The 21,648-nt window shown below is 38.2% G+C and overlaps 1 protein-coding gene across 1 annotated transcript in view; it reads right to left on the reverse strand.

Annotated features, from left to right (window-relative positions):
- The window catches only part of asic1b (acid-sensing (proton-gated) ion channel 1b), a 185,706-nt gene extending 166,256 nt beyond the window's left edge, over positions 1–19,450 (reverse strand). The window contains exons 1-2 of the mRNA XM_086293447.1: positions 18,114–19,450; positions 11,164–11,359 (exon numbers count right to left, since the gene is read on the reverse strand). Coding sequence (XP_086149573.1) covers positions 11,164–11,359; positions 18,114–18,475 — 558 coding nt within the window. The 5' untranslated portion in view covers positions 18,476–19,450. The remainder of the gene's footprint in view (positions 1–11,163; positions 11,360–18,113) is intronic.
- Between the last annotated feature and the right edge of the window lie 2,198 nt (positions 19,451–21,648).

The following is a 21,648-nucleotide window of genomic DNA, read 5'->3' on the forward strand; positions in this document are numbered from 1 at the left end:
AGTCCTCGAAGCTCATTATCACAGACTATTGATTAGCAATATATAAACTCTCAACTCCAGGTGCAACGGCAAACCACTTGAAGATCTAATTGCAAGATTACCTCAACATCAATAAAAGAGTATAAGAATCGAGCTGAAGTGGCATAGACCTGGCTTCACATATGTACCCACCTACATGCTTACAAACAAAAAATACTAAAAGGTCTACAATGACTGAATTTTTTTTAACACAACTAGTATTTTTTTTTTAGTCCACTGACTTAAAAAATACTGATCTCAAAGGAAGTCGACGGGTTAGGGAATTTACCCAAGAGACAAGAGAAGGAAAAAAATAATCAAGACATTGGCTGGTAAGATGAAAACTCTGTCCCAGCGGGACCCTGGTGGTGTTCAAACTGCTTTTTCACTCCATCCCTAGACACTGAAACACAAGGCGATAGCTGTACCCTGTCATCTCTGAAAGAAAGAAACCTGTCTGTCTCTCACTATCTGAAGTAACATATCTGATAATACAGCAAAGACAAAAGGTACATCATGCTATTGCAGAAAATGGCACATATTCTGTTTCGCAGTCATCAATCAGCTACTGTAATTATCAGAATCAATTTTAAATGCCAAAACCATTAATCATGTTTTCCAGTAATGAATTCAAAAGCAATAATGATGAATACAATTTGCCAAATCTACCAATGCAGACTGTAACAGGTTTCCCATGAAATATTAATAAATTATAAAATGATGGTAAAGAGAAAAAGACAAGGAAAAAAAACAGTCAGCCCCACTAATATTACTCTGGATGGTAATTAGCTGACTAATGCAGCAGTGTGCCACCTGTCAGTGCTAGGTGAATAATCACTCAGCCTGTCAGCACAATCTGAACCGAATATTCACTCTCTGTGCACTGAAGTACTGCAAAAGCTTTACACACATGCAGGCGAAAGATCTAAGCATAGAGTTAAGGAACACCCTGTTTTACATTCAGCTAGTGCGCTCTGGCTCCTGGTCTGTCACGGTGGGTATACTTCTCCCTGGCAGCCCAGCGCCACAAACCAAGAGCCAAACATAGACTCTTCCATTGACACACACACATATTCCAGTTTCCTGCCCCCTCTTTCCTCTCATTCCAAAGCTTTGCACAGTCATCAGATGCTTCTGATCTGAACCAAACTGTTTATAATCGATTCTTTAAAGGATAAGTTCTTTCCATCTCTTTCTTCCATTCTTTCACTCTCTCCCCCACTGCGTAGCTTGCCCACCCGACTCATTATTAAAAATAATTTTGTAACGCTAGGAGCACTGGCAGGTCACATGGAATAAATGGATTCTCAGATCTCTCCATGCTTTGGAGTTGGCTTAATCTGTTTCCCTCCTCTTTTTCACCTTTTGTCCACAGAGTACCTCACGCAGTAGGAGCCTAAATTGTCAAAAAAAGTCCTTCTTTGTGTAATTAAAATGACAAAAAAGAGGTCAGATGAAAGGAGTATGTGTGTATGTATGTGTGCTGGGGGCAGGGCACATGCTTAGCCTTCTCTAAAGCCCTTTGAAAGGAAATCTATTTCTTCCATGCCCCGCTGGAAAGGCCAACATAACATAAGCAATGGAGGAAGCCATGTTAGGTGGAATTTGCTATTCTGGGTCATCACTATGACATCTTAGCTTTATACAATATTACTCAGAAAGCAGTTAAAATGTAACTTACCAATAATTTGCCATTTTTGTTGGATGTTTGACAACATAATGCACATTCAAGTTTAAAAATGAAAAGAGTGAGCGAGGTGCTCGGAGAGATCGGGATCAAATATTGTGAATTGACACATTGTAAAATTTAATTTGACTTGAGAAGTGAGGACAGTAAATCACCATGAATCTAAAAGCCATCAAAGGAGAGCCAGTAGCTTTTTACATTCAAAGAGGAGATTTTTACATTAGGCATTCATTCATTACTCAGCAAAAACCTAATTGATCCATGTCTCTGAGTTCTAGGGTAATAGCAAATTGATTGATTTAGCCTCAGGAGGAAAAATGTGGGAATCGTCTGGCCAAAAAGAACAGCAGAATCATCGGCTTTGAGCTGATGGATAAGACTGGAATAACAATGAATAAAGCGTGGTGGATCAAAGGTGAGATGTGTCAAAAACAGTTTATGAGGAATGGCAGATTAAAGCACCGCTGAAATTCTGCTATTATAGATGCCAGTTACCTAAAAAGACTTGCAGTCTCAACAGTATTCAAATTTAAAAGATTATCTAATTAAACTGGATTACATAACTAATAAAGCTAAGGAATTAGATGCCTTAAGCTAGCCCCAACTCTAAACCGACTCAGGATTAGCAGTATATTTTATGTTCATGGTTGAAGAATGAAATACAACCCTTGTAACACAAGTAATGGAACTTCAGCCTAAGAAGGGACATGCTCATTGCTTGTGTGGAGTACTTAATATAGATTAGAAGGAGGAACGACTACAGCCACCAATAATTCTTGCCATTTCTGTTTGTGAAGAGCAACAATATTTAAAAAAAAAAAAAAAGACTTAACAAGCCCCACCTATCCTTTAGATTGCTGTTTGCGTAAATCCAATCCATCGGCGGGCGTCTCTGAGGTTTTCTGTATTGATTACACCTCATTAGCCACACGTCTCCGTCCCACCAAGGGTGGACTCTGGGGGTCAATGGACAGCTGAAATGGAGCCAACAGCTCAATAGAATGACCATGGCAATTATGCAAGAGTCTGGGTTACACAAAAGTGGGTTCTCAGCTAGAAGATTTGCAGTAAATGAAGTGTGATCTGTCAGTAATTTAAGCTAAAATGACTGAAATGATCTTGAAAAACTCCATAACTTAGAATTTAACACAAATATCACCTCACAAATATTTCAGAGTACTTAGGGTTTTTTTTTTTTTGCTTATCTGACACAACACTGCAATGTGACATAACTTAACCACAGTTGCATGAAGGATCTTTTCTAAAAGATTTTCTCTTGAGAGGCAAGTGCCGGCTAGGCACTATTGAAGTACTGTAATATTGTGTGTCTGTGGGTTGTTTTTTTTTTTAAAGTCTGACATGTTTTCTCAGTATTAAATATCCAAAAATGTACTTCAACTCAAAAATTAATCCTTACACAGCAAATTCAAAAGTGTTAAATTTTTTGGTGTTAATAGTCTCCTTGCAAAAGTAGAGTTAATTTTACTCTAAGCAGAGTCACATTCTTTTAATGTAACTCTGAGGTGTAAAATGATAGTAGTTAAAATCGAGTGTTAAAAATGAGTGTTTCTCTGTCAAATCTGGAGGTGTTACAATGGAAACATTAACTCTTGACCTCTTAACTCTGAACTCCTAGAGGGGCTATGACACCAACAGAGTAAATTCACAGACTCCGCCCCCAGCACGGCTCCAATCGAAGCTGAAGTGAAGCCGTTTCAGAACATTTTGCTCTACATATTTGAGTTGTTTGCCATGCTTGGTAAGTCATTTTTTCAAAGATTGTTTCAATTGTTATTAGCTTTTACTTCTGTGGCTCTTTGGAGTTGAGACAAAGCTGTGTGAAAGGCATTAGCCATGTTGCTCGCTGATAGCATAATATTCTGTTTTAGCTAGCTGAAAGGTATTGTTTGCGGGCAAATACCACAGCACTGAAAAAAAGCTTGCATGTGAATTTTCAGTCAAATCTTTGGTCAAATACACCTAAAACAATGTCTAGAATGTGAAATGTTGGTATAATGGTGCTACTTGAAGCCTGAAAACGATCGCCCATAAAAATAAAAACACGAGCAAACAGCAGTAGCAGACGTCCTGACTCGATTCTACGTTAGCATAGATCCCTCCAGAGTTTTGTGCACACGGTTTAGGTAAAAATGAAAAAGGTTGAGGTTTTACATTTAGTTCAGTATTACCTGTTGCCTGTGTCCTTGTCTTTTGGGAAAATACTTTACACAAGTAATGGCTCAAAGAGGATTCCTTTTTTTTTTTTTTTTTTTTTTTTACTGTGCTGCAATTGTTTACTGGATTATTTGTGCCATTAATTAGTGTCAACTAATTTTTATTCAATCTCCACACAGGATATGCTTGTGAAGATGGAATATGGGGGAGAGCAGAAGTGCGTTGAAGTTCCACAAAGTGATGAATGAAGGACATGCATATTGTATTGAAGAAATAAGTGATGAGATGCTGTTATTTGCATTTACCATGTCAGACCTTTTGATAAACAAAATTCTAATGAAAGTGAGAACATGTATACTGTTACGTCTTTCAGAAAATGTTTTGAAATTGTGGTGCACAGTTCAGAATAAATGTTTTTCAAAAACCATTGCATCTTTTTAGTAAATGTTTATTTCCAAAAGAAATTTCTAGAAGTTCAGAACAGTAAAATTCCTGCTTTTTAGAATGAATTAGAAGATAACTCTTACGTAGTTAAACTAAAATACTCTTTGAGAGTTAATATATAAACTCTTAACACCAAGTGTTAAATTATCAACTCCAGACAGATTTGGTGTTTAACACTAAATCAGAGTTAACGTACCAACTCTCCAAAAAGAGTTAAATTAACACTCTCTGGTGTGGACCCATATAGACACTTTAATAGTGTTGAAATCAAATCCGACAGTGTTAATTTGGACATGCTGGATTTGCTGTGTAGAGCTGAGATCATCAGATCATCCTCAGATCTCTTACACTGACAGTCAACACCACGTACGGGCAGACTGTGCTGTTAATAGTATTAAATGATAGTCCTCTTGTTTTTACACATTTTCGCAAATGAAAGTTTTTTTTTTTTTACATGCACCATGCTCACACAGTGTAATTGTATAATTTTTGTTAATAAAAACATTTTTGAAATAATTTATTTTATTTCTTTATTTAGAGGCTGTAGGCTCCGTGGTGTGGTGGTTTATTTCCTTACGATTTCCTATGTGAAAGTTCCCCAGTTCAAGATTGGTAGGAGACACAAACCAAGTCTTGGAGTGTCACATGACTGGATAAATGGGAAGGTTGTGTCAGGAAGCATATCCAAGCTAAAAATCTAATTTGCACATCCATCCACTATAGTGACTGCCTGAAAGTACTGTTGTGTTTGGAATCTGCACTACTGTAAAAATTTAAATTTAAAGTATTTAGCAACCCCTCATTTGTTTATGTATTACTTCTTATGTATTATTTGGAAAATCTGAAATACAGTATACAGGGCAAAATCAGGATTTGTACACTTCTAATGAGTTTGAAAGTCGGTATGACCAAAACAGCCTAAACTCTCTTAAGATTTCTTGTAATTTCTTTAAGAAATCTTCAGGAATAGTTTTCCTGGCTATTCAAAGCGCTTCTTTCTGTTCTCTGTCAAGACGGTCCCCCAATGCTTCAGTAATTTTGAGGTCTGGGCTTCGGAGAGACCATTCCATGAGCTATAGTGTTCCATTGTGTGTTTTTTATCCAGGTATGCTTTCATTGCACTGGCAAAGTGTTTGGGATCATTACCATGATCAAAAATGAAGCTGTTGCCAGTCGGACACTTTCCAGATACAGTGTAACCCGACTTATGAATACCCCATGTCACGAAAAATTCAAGTTACGAAGGCACTGAACGGCAATATTTCTGCCCGTGTTACGGCAAAATGCCCGTGTAACGAAATCCGCTGGCTCTGATTGGCTGAGCCTACAATGCCCACAATGCCTTCCGAATCATGTGACAACCCCTTGGCTTCCGTACTTGCGCTTCGCTGTTCCACTTGAACGACGTATTGTTGTTCTAGTTAGCAATTAGCCTATAGCCTATCGTTCAGCATCGCCTCGTTCAAAAGGCGCGATGGGTGCTTTGATTTACGAAAGACCCTCGGGAACGGATTAATTTCGTAAGTTGGGGTTCCACTGTACTATAACATGAATGTATAAACTTTCCAGGATATAGCATGAATGTACTCTACTACTGAACATATTCTTCTACATGCATGAGTCCATTCATTTTGAGAAGATCCTAAAAACCAATGGCTGGCTAGACCGAAAGCATGACAGAGCCTCACTCGTGTTTTATTTATGTCTGTAGACACTGACTGTTGTGTCTCTTTCCTAACTTTTAAAATTTAAATTCATGCGTAAGTCACGTGTAATTTGGCATACCTTGGCCAAACCATACCTGTTTCTCTTAATTAATTCGTCAGCCTTCCACTGAAACCATTTCTGATGAGGTTAATCAATTAAAGGCCCAGGTGCATCTCTCAGATCCAATGTCAGGCCTTTGTTGATTTTTATCTTTGTAACATGGTTTTCAGATTTTGTTTATCTGCAGTAGATATTTGTTTTTTATGCCTTTCACTTCTTTGCCCTCAACTTATTCAGTTTCCTCAGATATTTTAAGGTTACACTGCATACCATGCCAAGATATGTCAGGTTATCAGCTAACAGTTCATTGTGTAAACTTAGTCAGTTTTTATAGATTCAGCTAAAGAAATGGAGGTAAAAATGTGTGTTTTGTATCAGGCAGCCTAAAGACTATTTAAAACCAGGTCTTTGTTAAGTTGTCTGTAATATGCAGACAACACCATTTTTCCCTTAAATTAGACGCCTTTTTATGCTTGAAAAATTTATTGTTCAGTTTAAAGTCACTTAAACAAGGAACAATGGTCAGGTACAAGGATTAGACCGAAAATGAGTGAAAAAGTAGCCAATGTCCAAAGTAAAGCTTTGAAGTCTGAAAAGTCTGAATAATTTGTTTAAGACCACTTTAAAAAATAAAGCCTGGCTCCTTGGAAGCAAAATATAAGGCACTGAGGGTCTGCTCAACATTTTTGAGGAACACTACTGTGTATTAAAAGGGTAGAAGCTAATGTATTAAGAACTACTATGACAACTTGATAACTAATCAAAATCTTTTTATTTATAACCAAAGATCTGTTCAAAGATAGCTCTTCATTTATGACTATCATGACCTCATTTATTTATAATATTTTCTGTCCTTCTCGACTCAAAAAAATACAAGTGGAAAGGAAGGACAGGTGCCATATTTAATTGTGTTTTGGAAAACAAACGGGGAGCTGTAAAAGACATACAATGGAGTAAGGGTGGGTTTTGATTATCGATTTATCGAATAAAATGCTTGGATAACGTGATATAGATTCATTAAAATCCTGAATCGATTTTTTAATATAAATTTATTTTGCCTATCAAAAGAAAAAAGAAGAGAAAAGAAAGGAGAAAAATTTTTTTTTTTTATTTTGCCCAAAATGCCAGAATCTCAGGTTAAACCTCACAAAATTTCGACAACCACCAAACAGCTAAAACAGTAAGTGAGAGCAGGAACACGGATTCTGCACAAAGACGTAAGCACAAAGCGCGGACCCGTGGATCAGAATTAGTGAGATGTCGCCTTTCTCACCCGACGGCACGGACACGATCGGGTAAAGCTGTTAGTTTGATCTCTCTCCAAACAATATTGACCGAATCAGCAGCGAAAGAAGATCCAAACTACGCTTCACATAAACATCGTCATGGATTCCCTCTTACTTTTGCTTTTTTGCGTCCACCACGATAAAAATCACACTTCATGCACAGCTCTCTCTCTCTCTCTCTCTCTCGCTTTCTCTGTATACTTCAAGAACAGTTTCCCATCTAAAAATCTGTTTTCTGCATTATTCGCTTGCTTGTTACGCACAAGACTACCGTTGTTTACAGCGCTGTCGGCCACTGTTTTTTTCCCTTTTACTTACTTCCGAAAAGAAAACCTAATTTCTGCCGTTCAATGGGCTACTGGACAAATTTTAACTTTTAAAATTATGCAAAATGCAAAACGCTTAGCCATGTCTGTACTAAAACCGCTGTCACTTCAGAGGTAATGTTCATATGTTGATTAAAAGTTTTCTTTCGTTTTTGATGTACTGCAGAATATTTTTATAAAATTCCAGGCCAGGAAAATCACCTTCATGTTTATCTTCAGCTACTTTGACACAAAGACATCTGCTGTGATGCTCACACCTTTGATAAAGTCTCGCAAGTGTCAGCTTCCCTTTTATAGATACAAAAATATGTAAATGTACTGATATGAATTATAATATTTCTGACTGTCAAAGGCAAAATTTCCCAGATTCAAACTGAATTGATTGAATCGATTCGGGACCTTGTGAATCGGAATCGAATCGATTCTAGAAATCAGTGACGATACCCAGCCCTACAATGGCGCTCTGCAGTTTCCAAGAGGTTAAAATGAGCACAAGCCTGTGTGTACCAATAGTACTTCTATTGCTGCTCCTGCTGTGGCAGCTGTTGTTTTGTGTCTTTGAGCCTCTCCGCAGTACTCGACCATTATGTTTAGTTTTATCCCAAGGACTTTGTTGTTACCTGGGCCTCAGTTTCTGTTTATCTGGCTCTTTTTCTCTCGTTCTTTCTTCTTCCTATTTTTTCTCTCATGTAATGTCTGTCTCTCTCTTACACTTTCTGTCAGCCCTCAAGCTTCAGTTTTGAGTTTTGATAGCAAAGTTATGAGCCTGTCAAAGTTCTCCCTGGTGACTGAAGTTGGATGTGGGTGTCTTAAAGAGTTCAAAATTGAATAACTTAGAGGTTGTGACATTGCCGATCAACATATTATCTGTAGGGAATTCCACTGGGATGCAGTAAGACAAACTGTATGCTTGGTAGTTTTGCTCTTAAAATGCCGTACATTGTATCAAAGTAAAAATAGAAGTAAGATGGCACATGCAATCCATAGTGTTCGTGCAATATCAGTTGTCTTACTGTAGTGTATTATAGCCATTCAATATATTTTGGATGGTTTTAGCTTTAGTGTCCTTGTTGTAGGTGAAATGCAAAGGCCGCCTCTCTAGGGAGCGATCGCATACTTTCGAAATCCATTTATCGCACCTTCAATTAAAAACAAACCCATAAACTATCAAATTATGGTCTTTGTATTTTGCTCCCTTTTTATGGTTTTATATTATCTCATGCAGCTACGGTTCAGAGGCCGTAGGCCATCAATTGATATTCATTTTCATGTGAAATTTTCTTCTTTAATATCATCTGAGCTAAACCATCTGCATTCCAAGTTGGCAGATGTTTTTCTGAAGGACAAAGTTGCAGCAGTGAAACATGATACGAGATAATTAGTCACTAATTTTTAATATTTCTAGCAGCAATATTTAAAAATTATATTGTACTGGATCCCACAGGGTATTTGGTATTTGGATAATGACACCAGTGACTTTTGACAAGGACACAATACTTCTGACTGGATAATGTTGGACTCAACACCTGAACCTTAACTGAAAAACAACATGAAATAAATTCTGATACACTAAAGAACTCTAATATGTTCAAGTTTCTGGATCTATGAGAAAATCTGACTGTACTACACTGCAGATTCTTTTGGAAAAAGCTGCCTTACGTACTACTGTTGTTTATCTACCATTTTTGTCAGCAAACTGCTCCCACAGTAGGTAGCAGTGATCTTTTATCTCTGGCTATCTTCAACACCCAGGGACTACCTAGTGAGCCACACTGCCTGTGCTAGCTAGAAAACAACCAGAAGCTGCCAACAGCGTTAATCACAGCTTTAATGCTTCCATACTCTGGGATTTGGAGGTGGAGGCTGGTGAGACTGGTTACCTTACCCTTTCCTAACACGCTGAAGCTTCTTTCCACACCATTAGTGCTCTCTGCTGAGCTGTTCTATCCAGGTCTACAACCGTACAAATGTACAGCAGAGCGCTGTGAAGTACCATCTGCTATAAGCGCAACTAACTACAGTAAATGTGAACACATCAGCACATTAGAGCAGCCACACCATGTGAGCATGCAGCCCACCTCTCAACTACATGGTTTTATAGCACTTGGGGGAAAAACACATTAAAAATTCCACAATAAAGAAACACTGGAGGACAAAGAATGTAAGAGTTGGACTGAGGGCTGATTTTACTAAGCTTAATCATGGCTTCTTTCCAACACATTCTGAGGATGTATTAGATCGCTTTCAAGACAGGATTCTCAGGCGATATCAATTTATTAATACAGTGTCATCCTCACTTGCCACCTGCATGAGCATCTGTTGGATAGTTGTTCTTTTAAGACTAGTTCCTACTCCTACAGTAGGCTGCCACTGTTTGTAATGTGCAAAATTTGTATGTATGTGTCTTATTGTGTGTGTGTGTGTGTGTTCTTTGCAACTGTCATCCCACCACATTTCTTCTTGCTCAAGCTGCATTGTCTCTACCTACAATCCTTTGGTGCTCTTTTTCTCTTATTCTTATTCTCAATCAGTTAAGGCCCTGATATTGTCAAATTTTCATGGCATAATTTAAAATCTGCTTCTTTCATTTACGGTAACCACTGTCAGAGGTACTCGGATAACAACATGGGAACCTATCGCTAGTTTGATGACTTAGCCTCTGCGGGCAATAACCAATTTTTCTAGCCTTCTGGTATAGTCAGCGGGTACATTGTTTACAAATGGAGACAACCCTAAAAAAGCTGAATAAAAGTGCAATTGCTTATTATATTTTTCACAAAATCGTTGATGATTTGGAAATTATGTTACAGCTCCGCTTTTGTCTATACACTGATTCTTTTAACTACAGCTTATCATGTGCACTGTCAATAGACCTCAGACTGCAAGTGAAGTCTAAACAGAACAGTACACAGGATCTGTCTACACATAATCACATTTTTCACACTTATAAAATCAGCTAACTGTGGGTAAGTTGTCACTAAAAACTACAAATGTCTTAAGAAATATCGATCAGCTCTTAAGTTCTGTTAGACCGTACTGTGGCACAGACAGCACTGGTAAATGTCAGTGCACTTATAAGCTCTGTTTCCAGCTGGAATAGGCAGATATTGTCGGGCAAAAAAGTTTTGAAAAACAGTGCAGTACGAAACTATAAAATAAGCAAAAAAAATCAAATTAATATTAAACAAAAGACACAAATGTCTTCTTTCTACATTTTAGCATTCTTCAGCAAGTGAAAGAGACAGTGTCATAGCCTTAAACTTCATAGTGTTGGCAAAACTTTTATTGTATTACCAGAATTTAGTGAGATTGACAGCTGTAGTGTGAGAATCAGTTATTATATTATAGCGCTCAGCTAAACTTCACGGCACAGTAAACTATATAAAGGCCCATTTTGTATCACTAGCATGATTAGATGACCCATAGGTCTCAGCTGATTCTGTTTACGTGCGCAACTCACCACTTTGAAGTCTTCAGCTGCACATTCCTCCCCTCTATATGAGCAGGAAAGCAGCATGTCCTTAATGTCGTGGCCTGTCCGGTCATAAAATTCACGCATGTTGAAAGGCCGAGGCTTATAGCTGTCAAAGTCCGCTCTCTCCTTTAGGATTTGCAGGACATTTTCCTCCACCAGGTGTGGGTCCCGAATCTCATACCTGGACAGAAAGATTCTACACTTAGTCAACATTGATCACAAAATACACACATGTGCACAACTAACACACAAGTCTAATGTACTTAGGTTTTGCAAATTCAATATCACAAAAAGGATTTTGCCTCATTAAATTAAAAAAAAAGTAACATTTTAGGTTGTTCTTTTTCTCTATAAGAATTCTTTTTTCAAACTGCTTACCTTGAGCTTACAAAATCCACTTTGTCAGATTGTAATATTAAACATCCTGTTATTCCTTATTTTCTCACTCAAAGTATTAAATGCAGTTAAGGTTGTTAAAGAAGCAAGACACAACCTTAGTTGTACCTCTGTCACATCTAAAAAGATGGATTTTAAGAATTTTGCAGGTACACACGTTTTTCTGGCAGAAGAAACATTAATAACACAGATGCAGCAACAAGTGGATATCTACCGTCCACCTTAAAAAAAGGTGTACATACATGTCAGCATCATCAGAAGAGCAGCTAGAAAGCTCTCACAATATCATCTTAGTTTTATGAAACTGACAGCTTAACTGTGGCATACCAGTCTCCATGGAGTGCAGGAAAGCAGCTCATTATTTACAGGATGGGAATATTTCATTTCAGACAATTACTTTAATCGGTCTGTTAAACAATTAGGGTTATATGTGGTGGCAGAGCGATCATGTAGAAAACAATGTTCAGAATGCTGCCTTCAGGCTGATGATCCTCCACACCTACTATTTAGTGTAAATAAATAAATCTTCATCTGCTGCAATTTTTTTCAAAGTGAAAAATGGATCAATTTTACCATGTTCCACCTCTCATTTCCCCTGCAAACAAATAAGAAAAAACATGACAAAGAAGCAGTAATTTGCGTGCATCAATGCACACAGAAATGAAACAGAAGAAAAACACTGTGGAAATCATTTATGCTATGCCTTAATTTGACAGCTACCATCAACCTCTAGTGCCTGCTCACAGTCATTCACTGATACAACGTAACCTCAATTAAACAGTATGGCCCCGCGCAGCGAAAAAGTGGCCCATTGATGACCCCTGTTGAGCAATGGGCCATCAGTGGTACAAGCATCTAAATTATAGAGCGCTAAAATTAAGCACTACTGACAGCCACTTGTGAGATCATTGTTGTAGGACACTGAGAGTGAAGAGGACAGCTTCTGTTTTTTCAAAATTGAATTACTGCAAAATACTAAGGTAGGGTCCTGAATTCATATGTGATGTTGAGCAGAAGCAGTAATATCATGACCAGGTTCATATATTGTTTTATTGTAAGAATTTTGGACAACTCGTTTTGCACTAGCAAACATGAATAAGCTGAAGAAGTGAAAACCAGAGATGGAGAAAGACAAAGGCATACCCTTCTCTTCCTGTGCCTGACAGTAAATCTGTGAATGACTTTGTGGACACTGACGACAGAGTTGTTTGTCATGAGCATGGGCACTATTTCAAACCATAATTGGTGGTAAAGCTTAATGGATTTTTTAAAAATTCCACAAGGTCAAGCTTTGTCTATGATAATGAACAAGATTTTGTCGCTTGATGATGGGAATAACATAAGCTGATCCATGAATAAAAAAATGAAATGTTACATTACTTCTTTGGGAGCACTGCGTTAATATTCAGCTGGAGATGTATTTTTGATTTATGCCCAAACCAAATGTAATATGTTTCACTGTTGCTACAGTGCTTTTTCCTGGTAGAGACTAAATGAAAAAGATTTTCACAACATGAGGTGGTATGCGCTGTAATTTAAAATGAGGGTTGTTCTCCTGCTCATAACACCGAACAGAGACGGTCATGCTTCGTGTTGAATGGAGTTCACAGCGCTTTGACAGACAATATCGGGACTATTATTCTGCTCAAGATTTAAAATGAATGCCAAGTGATACAGTTTTAAAATTCAACATCGGAACATCAGAGATCTTTTTTAACATTAACAAATCAACCAGGATTAACTCTAGCTGATTATAACTTCTTCTTTTTTATCGCTACAGTTTAAATTTTCAACGAGAATAGCAGCTGCTGGTTGCTATTTATCTTTTAAATCAGAGTTTTTTCCACAATTTGAATAAAAAGCAGTAACTGGTATGACACAACAGCCAAAAAACAAGACAGTTAAGCACTATCTTTGATACAGATTATAAATTAAAGATAGTGGATCTATGTGGTACTTATTTTCTAGTATAGTTCACTTTTCATTAATTTACTACAGGCCAAAAGAGTGTTGCGTACAATTAAACGGTTATACTGTAAGTAATAAGGGGTGTTAGAGAAAAACATGTTCATATCATTTCAGAGTGAAGCTAATGCATAATTTTTTTTTCCAGAAATAAGTTATTCAAACAATAAAAGGATAAAATTGAAAACCAGAGGATTAGTGATGTAGTAGCTCATCTGGCTCCTGATTCTTCACAGTTTACAGGTTACTGCTTTTTGAAAAGTACTGAAACTGAAAGAAAGTGATACATTTTTATACTGTTTCTTTTTAAGAAGGAGCCCTTCTTGGTTTCAAAATGTTTGATGTGTTCTTTGGAAGGCATATAATGAACTCCAAGGTGCATCCTGGAGCATATTGCCACACTGCAATTTTTCAAAATAAGGAAACATGTTTACCTAAATGTTAAAAAGCGAAGCAGTCCAAAGAGAAAAGAAGCATGACTGCTCAAGCAAAAAAGAGCAGGAAAATTTCACGACTGAGAAACCCCCAGAAACAATAGTAGTGGAGGAGGAAACCAGGAAAACCACACTTTTCCCAAATGTTAACACAATACTCTGGCTACAGTAATCAAGGCTTTGAATGCCGTTTCCTGTACGGCATCAAAGTTGTCATTAAAAAAGAATAATAGAGCAAAAGTAAGAGAAGGAGGTAGAGAACAATGAAAACCTGCTATATAAAGTCAAGATGAGAAACTTGCTAAAAGAATTGGACAAACTGTGGTGGTTACTCCAAGAAATAAGTGTCACCTAGTAAGGATACAAACCTTTCTCTGTGAATGTGGTTTTAATATTTTCAGTATTTAAAATGGAAGTATGATTACTACTGTCTATGTATTACTTGTTTCAGACGTGAGTTTAAAATTAGAGGACAGAGTGGTACTAATATCATAAATATCTGTCAGTGGAGCCATTTACAAATTGTCATGTTTTTAGTAATGTTGGTCCCTAAAAGCACTCTGACAATCACAACTCCAGTACTCTTGCCCACATGGGAACTACATCACAACACTGTCACACTCTATTCTAACAAGAAGCTAGCCTGTTGTGGTACATTCTGGACTTAATTGAATTGTATCCTGAGCCACTGTTTTATAAGAAACACAAAGCTGCCAGGAGAGCACTTAAGACGCTGCGCTCACATCCCCGAGTCAGGAGGCTTTAGTTGAAGCGCATACAATCACAATAATATGGGTAGATTTTTAATATTGCCCTGCCACTGCTCCCTAAAGCAATCACTGCAAACTCTCTACGTCTGGGAGGGGGAGACTAAATTGGATTATGGGCCACAAGCACTTTAATTTTCTTGTGGGGACTAAAACGAATGAAGGACCATCTGCAACACTTTGCCACCTCATGAGAAGAGAGAGCAAATATAAGCAGCCACTGATTTTAAGAGTGGACTTTCACAGTAAGACTGTGGTCACAAGGCGGTACTCTCTCTCTTTCTCACACGCACACAAACAAAAGCAAAAGCACTACATTTGTTTTGATGTTAATACCTCGGGCTGTGTGACACAACAATGAACACATCTTGACATAATCTCAGGTAATTATCCAATTAGCGTTAATTGAACTCATACACTAACAAGGATTGGATTGTTTGTGCAGTGCCCTTGAAAATGAATATGTGCCATGTTTCCTGGTGGCTGAGTTTGGATAATCATATCTTCATGATGGTGCACCTGCGATTCAGTTATTCTTCCAATTTGGCCAAGGTCACAGAAATGCAAACAAAGGATGCCACGAGGCACAGAAAACCCAAACAAATATCTATTGTATTGATGAGAAATACACAAACAAGCCAAAGACGAAAATATGGTAAAAACATGCAAAAATTTCTGTGTCTCCACAGTTGTAATATTCTCTGCGGTAAACAGCCACAGTACACTATAAATGCAAATGAACCCAGATTTGAAAAATCAGCTTTTTCCGGTCGATGACCTGGCCTCCCAGTGTCCCCATCCGTGCACTTTTTTTACACCACTTAAATCTGTAATACGGCCATGATCTTGCTGAGACAGATAAGGCAGTCAAAGTTATGGAGCATTACATTTCACATGTAGCTCGTGGGAATTGAGAGCATGTTTGCAAGCTCAGGAAACATGTTTAATCTCGGGCTCTGTGTAAGCAGAAGACGTGCTTCTCTGGTTTTCGTGAGCTGATCTAACACTTCTTGGCAGCACAAACCACATAACCAACACCTCTTTGAAATGACCTTTCTTTTGCTAATTATCATTTAATTGCCTTTGCAACATAATAAAAATAAAACTGAGCAATTTACTTCTAATGTTCTGCACGGCTAACTGTAACTCCAACCTGAGAAAATACAATACGAAAGTGATTTATTTATTTATTTATTTTTTGGTGGGTGGCTGCTTGGAAACTGCTGGAGTCGAGTAAGTTAAGGTGAAATTTCTAGCAGCTCAGCTTCAAACTTCAGTGTCTAAGAAAGCCTGGCATCACTGCAAGGGTAGATATTGCCTACTCCTTCTTCCTGAGACAGTGATAGACACCGACCCACAAACACAGCATTTTGTTTGTATTCTGTCATTTTCTGTCCAAACCTACCACCTGTCTGGTGGTATCAGAAGGCTTACCACTGAAAAATCTTCTGTTCAATCAATGTTTAGTGTAAAATCTGTGCGTCCAAGATGTTCCTAATTTATTTGTTTTCCTCCACATTCTTTAGCACTCTAACCGCTTTGAAACCTGATTTAAAAATCATTTTAAAAACTGTCCCCTGTCCTCATTTTAAAAAAAAAAGAAAAGTAAAATGAATGCCGTTCCTACCCCAACCCTGATCCCAGGCCAAGCTAACTGAGAGGGCAAGGAAAAGGGAGAGGGAGATGACAGTGTTAATCAGTGGCACAACTCTGTAGCTTAACAAACAGCACTAATTACACGGGGATAAAGACTTGTTCATCACACAGCTTACGAGACACAAGTTAATTGCCTCTCCTTGTAGTCCCCTCCCTCCATCAAAAGTCAACTCATCCCAAAGTCACTTGGAGCAAGTAAGGTTGCTTTAATGTTCTGCTTCCTATATCTTCTTTTATTTTTTTTAGGTGCACCTTTTTAAAGAAAATCTGGCTACACCTGCAATAACAAATCAGAGAGATGGAAACCTGCACTGATATCCTAATGGTCTACTATTCCAGCTGACACTACAAACAACCCGGAAACAAATCTCGGAATCTATACCATACAAAGCATGCAAAATACATCCGCAAGACAGTGAATCTATTGGCATCCTGTAAAGTTATAACCCAAATATGGATGTATATATGAGGGTCACAGAAAAATGATATCCAGTATGAAAACAGAGAATTGGATTTATGTCATTCCAGCATGTACAGCATGCACAGTTGTACGCGTTGCCTCAGGCTGCAACACTTTGTGAATCAATAAGCTAAAAATAAAATTAAAAATGAATTCAAGATGATATTGAGACATGTTTGTGTGTATTACATATTTTATGTTTGCGTAAGTGCAGTAAACAATGTCTATGCATCTGTGTGTCCATGTGTGCATGTGTGTCCATCTGTTTTTCCGAAAGACTAAATGATCAAAGCACAGCAGAAAGCAACAAGTGTAAAGGGAGGGGATGGCAGTTGTGAATCATGCACGTCTCTCAACACTTTGTCAGCGGGGGTTTAAAAATCTTCTCCTCTACTTATCCAATATTTATATTAGCATGTTTATATTTGCCTTTATTAAACACTTAGAAACAGCTTATCTATTATCTGTTACTTGGAGGATTCTCAGCATCTATGTTAAGGTGTGCTCATTCTCACTATCAGCATATTTTAACAGGTGGATGTTAATGGTTGTTGTTCCATTGCTTTTCACAGCTATGGTAGCATGTGTGCAATATGGATTTCAGTAGACAGTAGATCTGTAATGTCACTACATTTTCATCCTTAGCCTTTAACCTCACTTTCTTACTTACGTGCGTTATACTACAATCTTTAGCTCTCAGAGCTCTGGAAGGTTTTGCATGCTTTGTCAGTGAAGTCTGGATTTCCTCCAGTAGCCTAATAGCAACAGCCAAAGACAGGTGGTAAAACTCTGCCCCGCTCTTCCATGTGACATAAGACCTCAGCTAAAACAATGCAGACTACACCTAAGCTCCAAAGTTAAATGCCAACTCAAACATTGCTGTTGCTGGGCTGCAAAGCGTAAAACCTGCTTCCACACACAGACTGTCTATAGAAGACATGCAGATATTTAGTGGTGTGGTCAAATGATTTTTAAGTGCTCACAGATATTTTTTTAAGTTTCATGATAACTGCACTAGAATGTGACAACAACAAAAATTTAGTGTTATAGCTAAATGCTGGGGGCACAATCAGATCCTGAATCATCATGTGATAAATCCACACAGATGTGCACCCCTGCAGCCACTGCATTTGTCATACACTAGGCTACATAATACTTGGGGTGCAGGTGAGGTGTGGTTTTAGTGCTTATATAAAATCACCAGTAAGCCAGCCTACACACAGGCAGGTATTGTAAATGGCTTCTGGACGTACACACCTGCCGTTGAGCAAGGCAAGGAACTCCCCAGCGTGGTACAGGTCGTTCCGTGTCACCCCGCTGAAACGGAAGGAGTTGAGGTTGCAGAAGGTTACCGAAGGGAATATTATCAGTGAAGCCGCCACTTCATCCAACTTGGTGACATGGGGGTACTCGAAGTAGAACTGCACCCGATCCACGCACACCATCACCAGCACACCCACGGAGGCCAAGAAAAACAAAATCCACAGGGTGCGCTTGATATACATCCGCTTGTAAGTGAACATGTGCGAGATGCCATGCAGTGTGGATCTGGCGGCGAAAACTTCAATGGGAGCCGGCCGCCTGTAGTCCATGTCCTCTGAGTCCGCTTTAAGATCCATTATGTCCCCGAGATGAGTTTAGATGAATGATGGGTGTGAGGTCGCAAAAAGAGCAAAGTGGCTTTGTAGATAAGCAGATGCTTTATTAATGAGGAGGAGGTTAGTGGCCGCAAGTTCACGCCCTTCTACGCATGTATTTCTCATGCAGTCTGTGTGAGATGTTGCGTCACTGACAGCCGGCAAAATTGCTCGACATTTAGAGCATTTTACAATCCTCAAAATACAAAGTTCTTAACTGAAAACACCTGTAAAAAGTGAATGTGGGAGAAGCATGCGTTGTATGCTGCTTCGTTTGGGGTCACAGTTCCATAATAATAATAATAATAATAATAATAATAATGACGATGAAAGCGCGCATGGAAAGATGCCAGCGCTGTTCTCTCCTGCACACTTCTGTAAAATTATCGAGTTGATATCTGGCTTCCAAGCTTAGCACAAACAGCAGAAATAGTGTGCAGCTCTGCGGGAACAGATCACGGTTGAAAAGGTAGAAAATAAACCACTACGAAGAAGACAAGGAATTAGAAAATAAAAGCGGTTCAGAGAACAGACCGGCTACATGGCTCTCGCGTCTCTTCTTCCCGAGCAAATCCCAACACGCGTGGAATAACAATCAGCCGCTGATTTCTCGCCTGTTAACGTTTTAAGAGCGGTCGTCGGGTGTCCTGGGTTTTCCACGGGATAAACAGCTGCATCACAGAGGAGCTGGCTCTGTCTGATAGCTGCCTCGGTGCGCCTCTGCTTGCTCGCTTGCATCCATTCCCTCCTCCGAACTGCGTCCACAACAATGCAATGATAATGACTCTGATTTTTTTTTCTTTTCCTGAAATGATATGTCCGTGAGTAAGAAGGTTCTAGGAAAATACTATTTTCCGTGAATTCAGGAAAAAATTACCTTAGACCAGTAGCGGTTTCCCAGATCAATTAAATTCGCCCCAAACAGGAGAGAGCAAGGATAGGATGGCATGTGTTTTACACCGGGTGACGGAGTCCAGCGTCGGCGGCACTCCAGCAGTGCCTAACCCATACTTTACCCAAAGCCACTGTAGCCTACAGAACATACAGCTTTACCCTCAACTTAAAATTGGTAGTTTAGTTAAAGTTTAGTTACATTTTTGGGTAAAATTACTTAGCCTGCTTTAGCTAAACTACCAAGAAAACAATGAGCTAGCCTACTAAAGGAAAGAGAATTTTTAGTTATCCTAAAGGCCTAAACAAACACTTTAAAAGATAAATGACCTAAGCAGAAAATCATTACCTTTGCACCAGACTTGTTGTGTGAATTATTCTAATTTACTTACTGTTTTATTCTTTGTTACTATAATACAGGATTAGGTCAACTTTTAAAGTGTAGATGGTATATATAAGATGGACATACACCCACCGCCCATTTTGTTAGGTAAAGCTTTTCAACTGCTAGTTTACAAATATCTAATTAACCAATGTGCTCAAGACCTCAAAGTGAGCATTAGAAAATAAAGAAAGGTGATTTAGTCACTTAAAATGTGACGTGATTGTTGGGTAGTTGCACGTTCTCAGCAAGGCTGGAAAATACAGGATTGGAAAAACTGTTCAGGCTGGTGATGGTGTTACAGTGCAACCTGGTATCACGGCAAAGCGTGTAATGGACTTGCTGTTTCCATTTCACACTTTACACACACGTGAAACAGACACACATTTTAGCCGCCTTACTTAATCATTTCCGGCATGAGGACCCTGGACTGTACTTCATACGTTTTTTGCTCACTACTGACTTCTTGACTTTAAATATATTATATCCCCCTGCTGGTAATGCAATGTCTGCATGTGAAATGGACACGGTGGACCCGCGTGCCTATTACATGTTTTGCAGTGAAACTGAGTTGTGTGATGAGTTGGGGGATATTTTTGTGGCACACTTTGGATCTCTTAGTGTCCATTGAACATCCTTTGAACACAACAGTTTACCCTAGTATTGTTGTTTGCCAGGTCCATCCCTTTATGACCACAGTGTACCCATCTTCCAGCAGGATACTGTACCATGTGCTAAATCTCAAATCATTTTAAACTTTCTTAAACATGTGACTAGATGTGTAGTTGACAAATTTGCAACAACTGTGTGATGCTATCAAGGCAGTACAGACTAAAATCTCTGAGGAATACCTTTTTGAATTTGTGACAAGAAGAACTGTTCTGAAGGAAAAATGGATTCAACACACTACAAACAAGACATACTTAATGCAGTGGCTGGTGTGACTATACAACTTCCAAGTCTGAGAAAGTAAGCCAATGAAAATTTGCCCTAAACCTGCGTTCTTGGTGCAGTAATGGCCAGTGGTAGTGAGAGTGGGCAGTGGGCAATTTCTCTGGCTGTTTAAAGATATTCAGTTGTATAGACATCACTGGGAAAATGAACCTCAGCTGCCTTAATCTGTTACCTCAGTAAAAATGTTCTTAATGAGAATAAGAGCTCAATCAGTAGCTGCAAGTCATATTAAATAGAAAATGACTGGTGCTATTTTGTAAATATATGGCACCCATTACCGTTAAATAGGAGGATATTACAGGGGACACCTTACCATGTAACCATGTGATTAATGAGCTGCTCACTACAAGGGATGTTGAAACTCATATGCCAAGCTTTATAATGGGCACTTTCATCCTTTGTATAGGTCTTTATAATACTATACTTTAGTTGGAATGCATTTTTAGCATAGTCATAGAATTACCTTTAATTATCAACATAAAATAAAATTCCCAATTATGTTTTCATCTTCTTTTGTAGCATGTAAAACTTTTTGATTTGTAAAGGATTCCTAAAAGTGGTACTTCTCACAGTAACACTGCAGTTTTCCATAAAGGTTTTTTAAGTATAGAGGACAGAGTTCCGAAAGATGTGTTTGCTTTTACCCATAGTGGAAGTCTCTGTTTACCATAATGGAATTTTGTTGTCTTGTTTATTGATGTCCTTTATTCAGACAAGTCCTTTTACATTCATTGCTTAATGGTAAGAAAGAACTGGGATTAGATTAAAAAAAAAAAAAAAAAATATATATATATATATATATATATATATATATATATATATATATATATATATATATATGTGTATATATATGTGTATATATATATATATATATATATATTCAGCTGGACTGAAAGACAGCACAGAGGCACTAATCATGGCAGCACAA

Source organism: Aulonocara sp. 'chitande type north' Nkhata Bay, linkage group LG5 (genome assembly GCF_057382095.1).
Source record: "Aulonocara sp. 'chitande type north' Nkhata Bay isolate Kocher_YH1m ecotype deep benthic linkage group LG5, A_spYH_male_GT1.1, whole genome shotgun sequence".
Taxonomy (NCBI): Eukaryota; Metazoa; Chordata; class Actinopteri; order Cichliformes; family Cichlidae; genus Aulonocara; species Aulonocara sp. 'chitande type north' Nkhata Bay.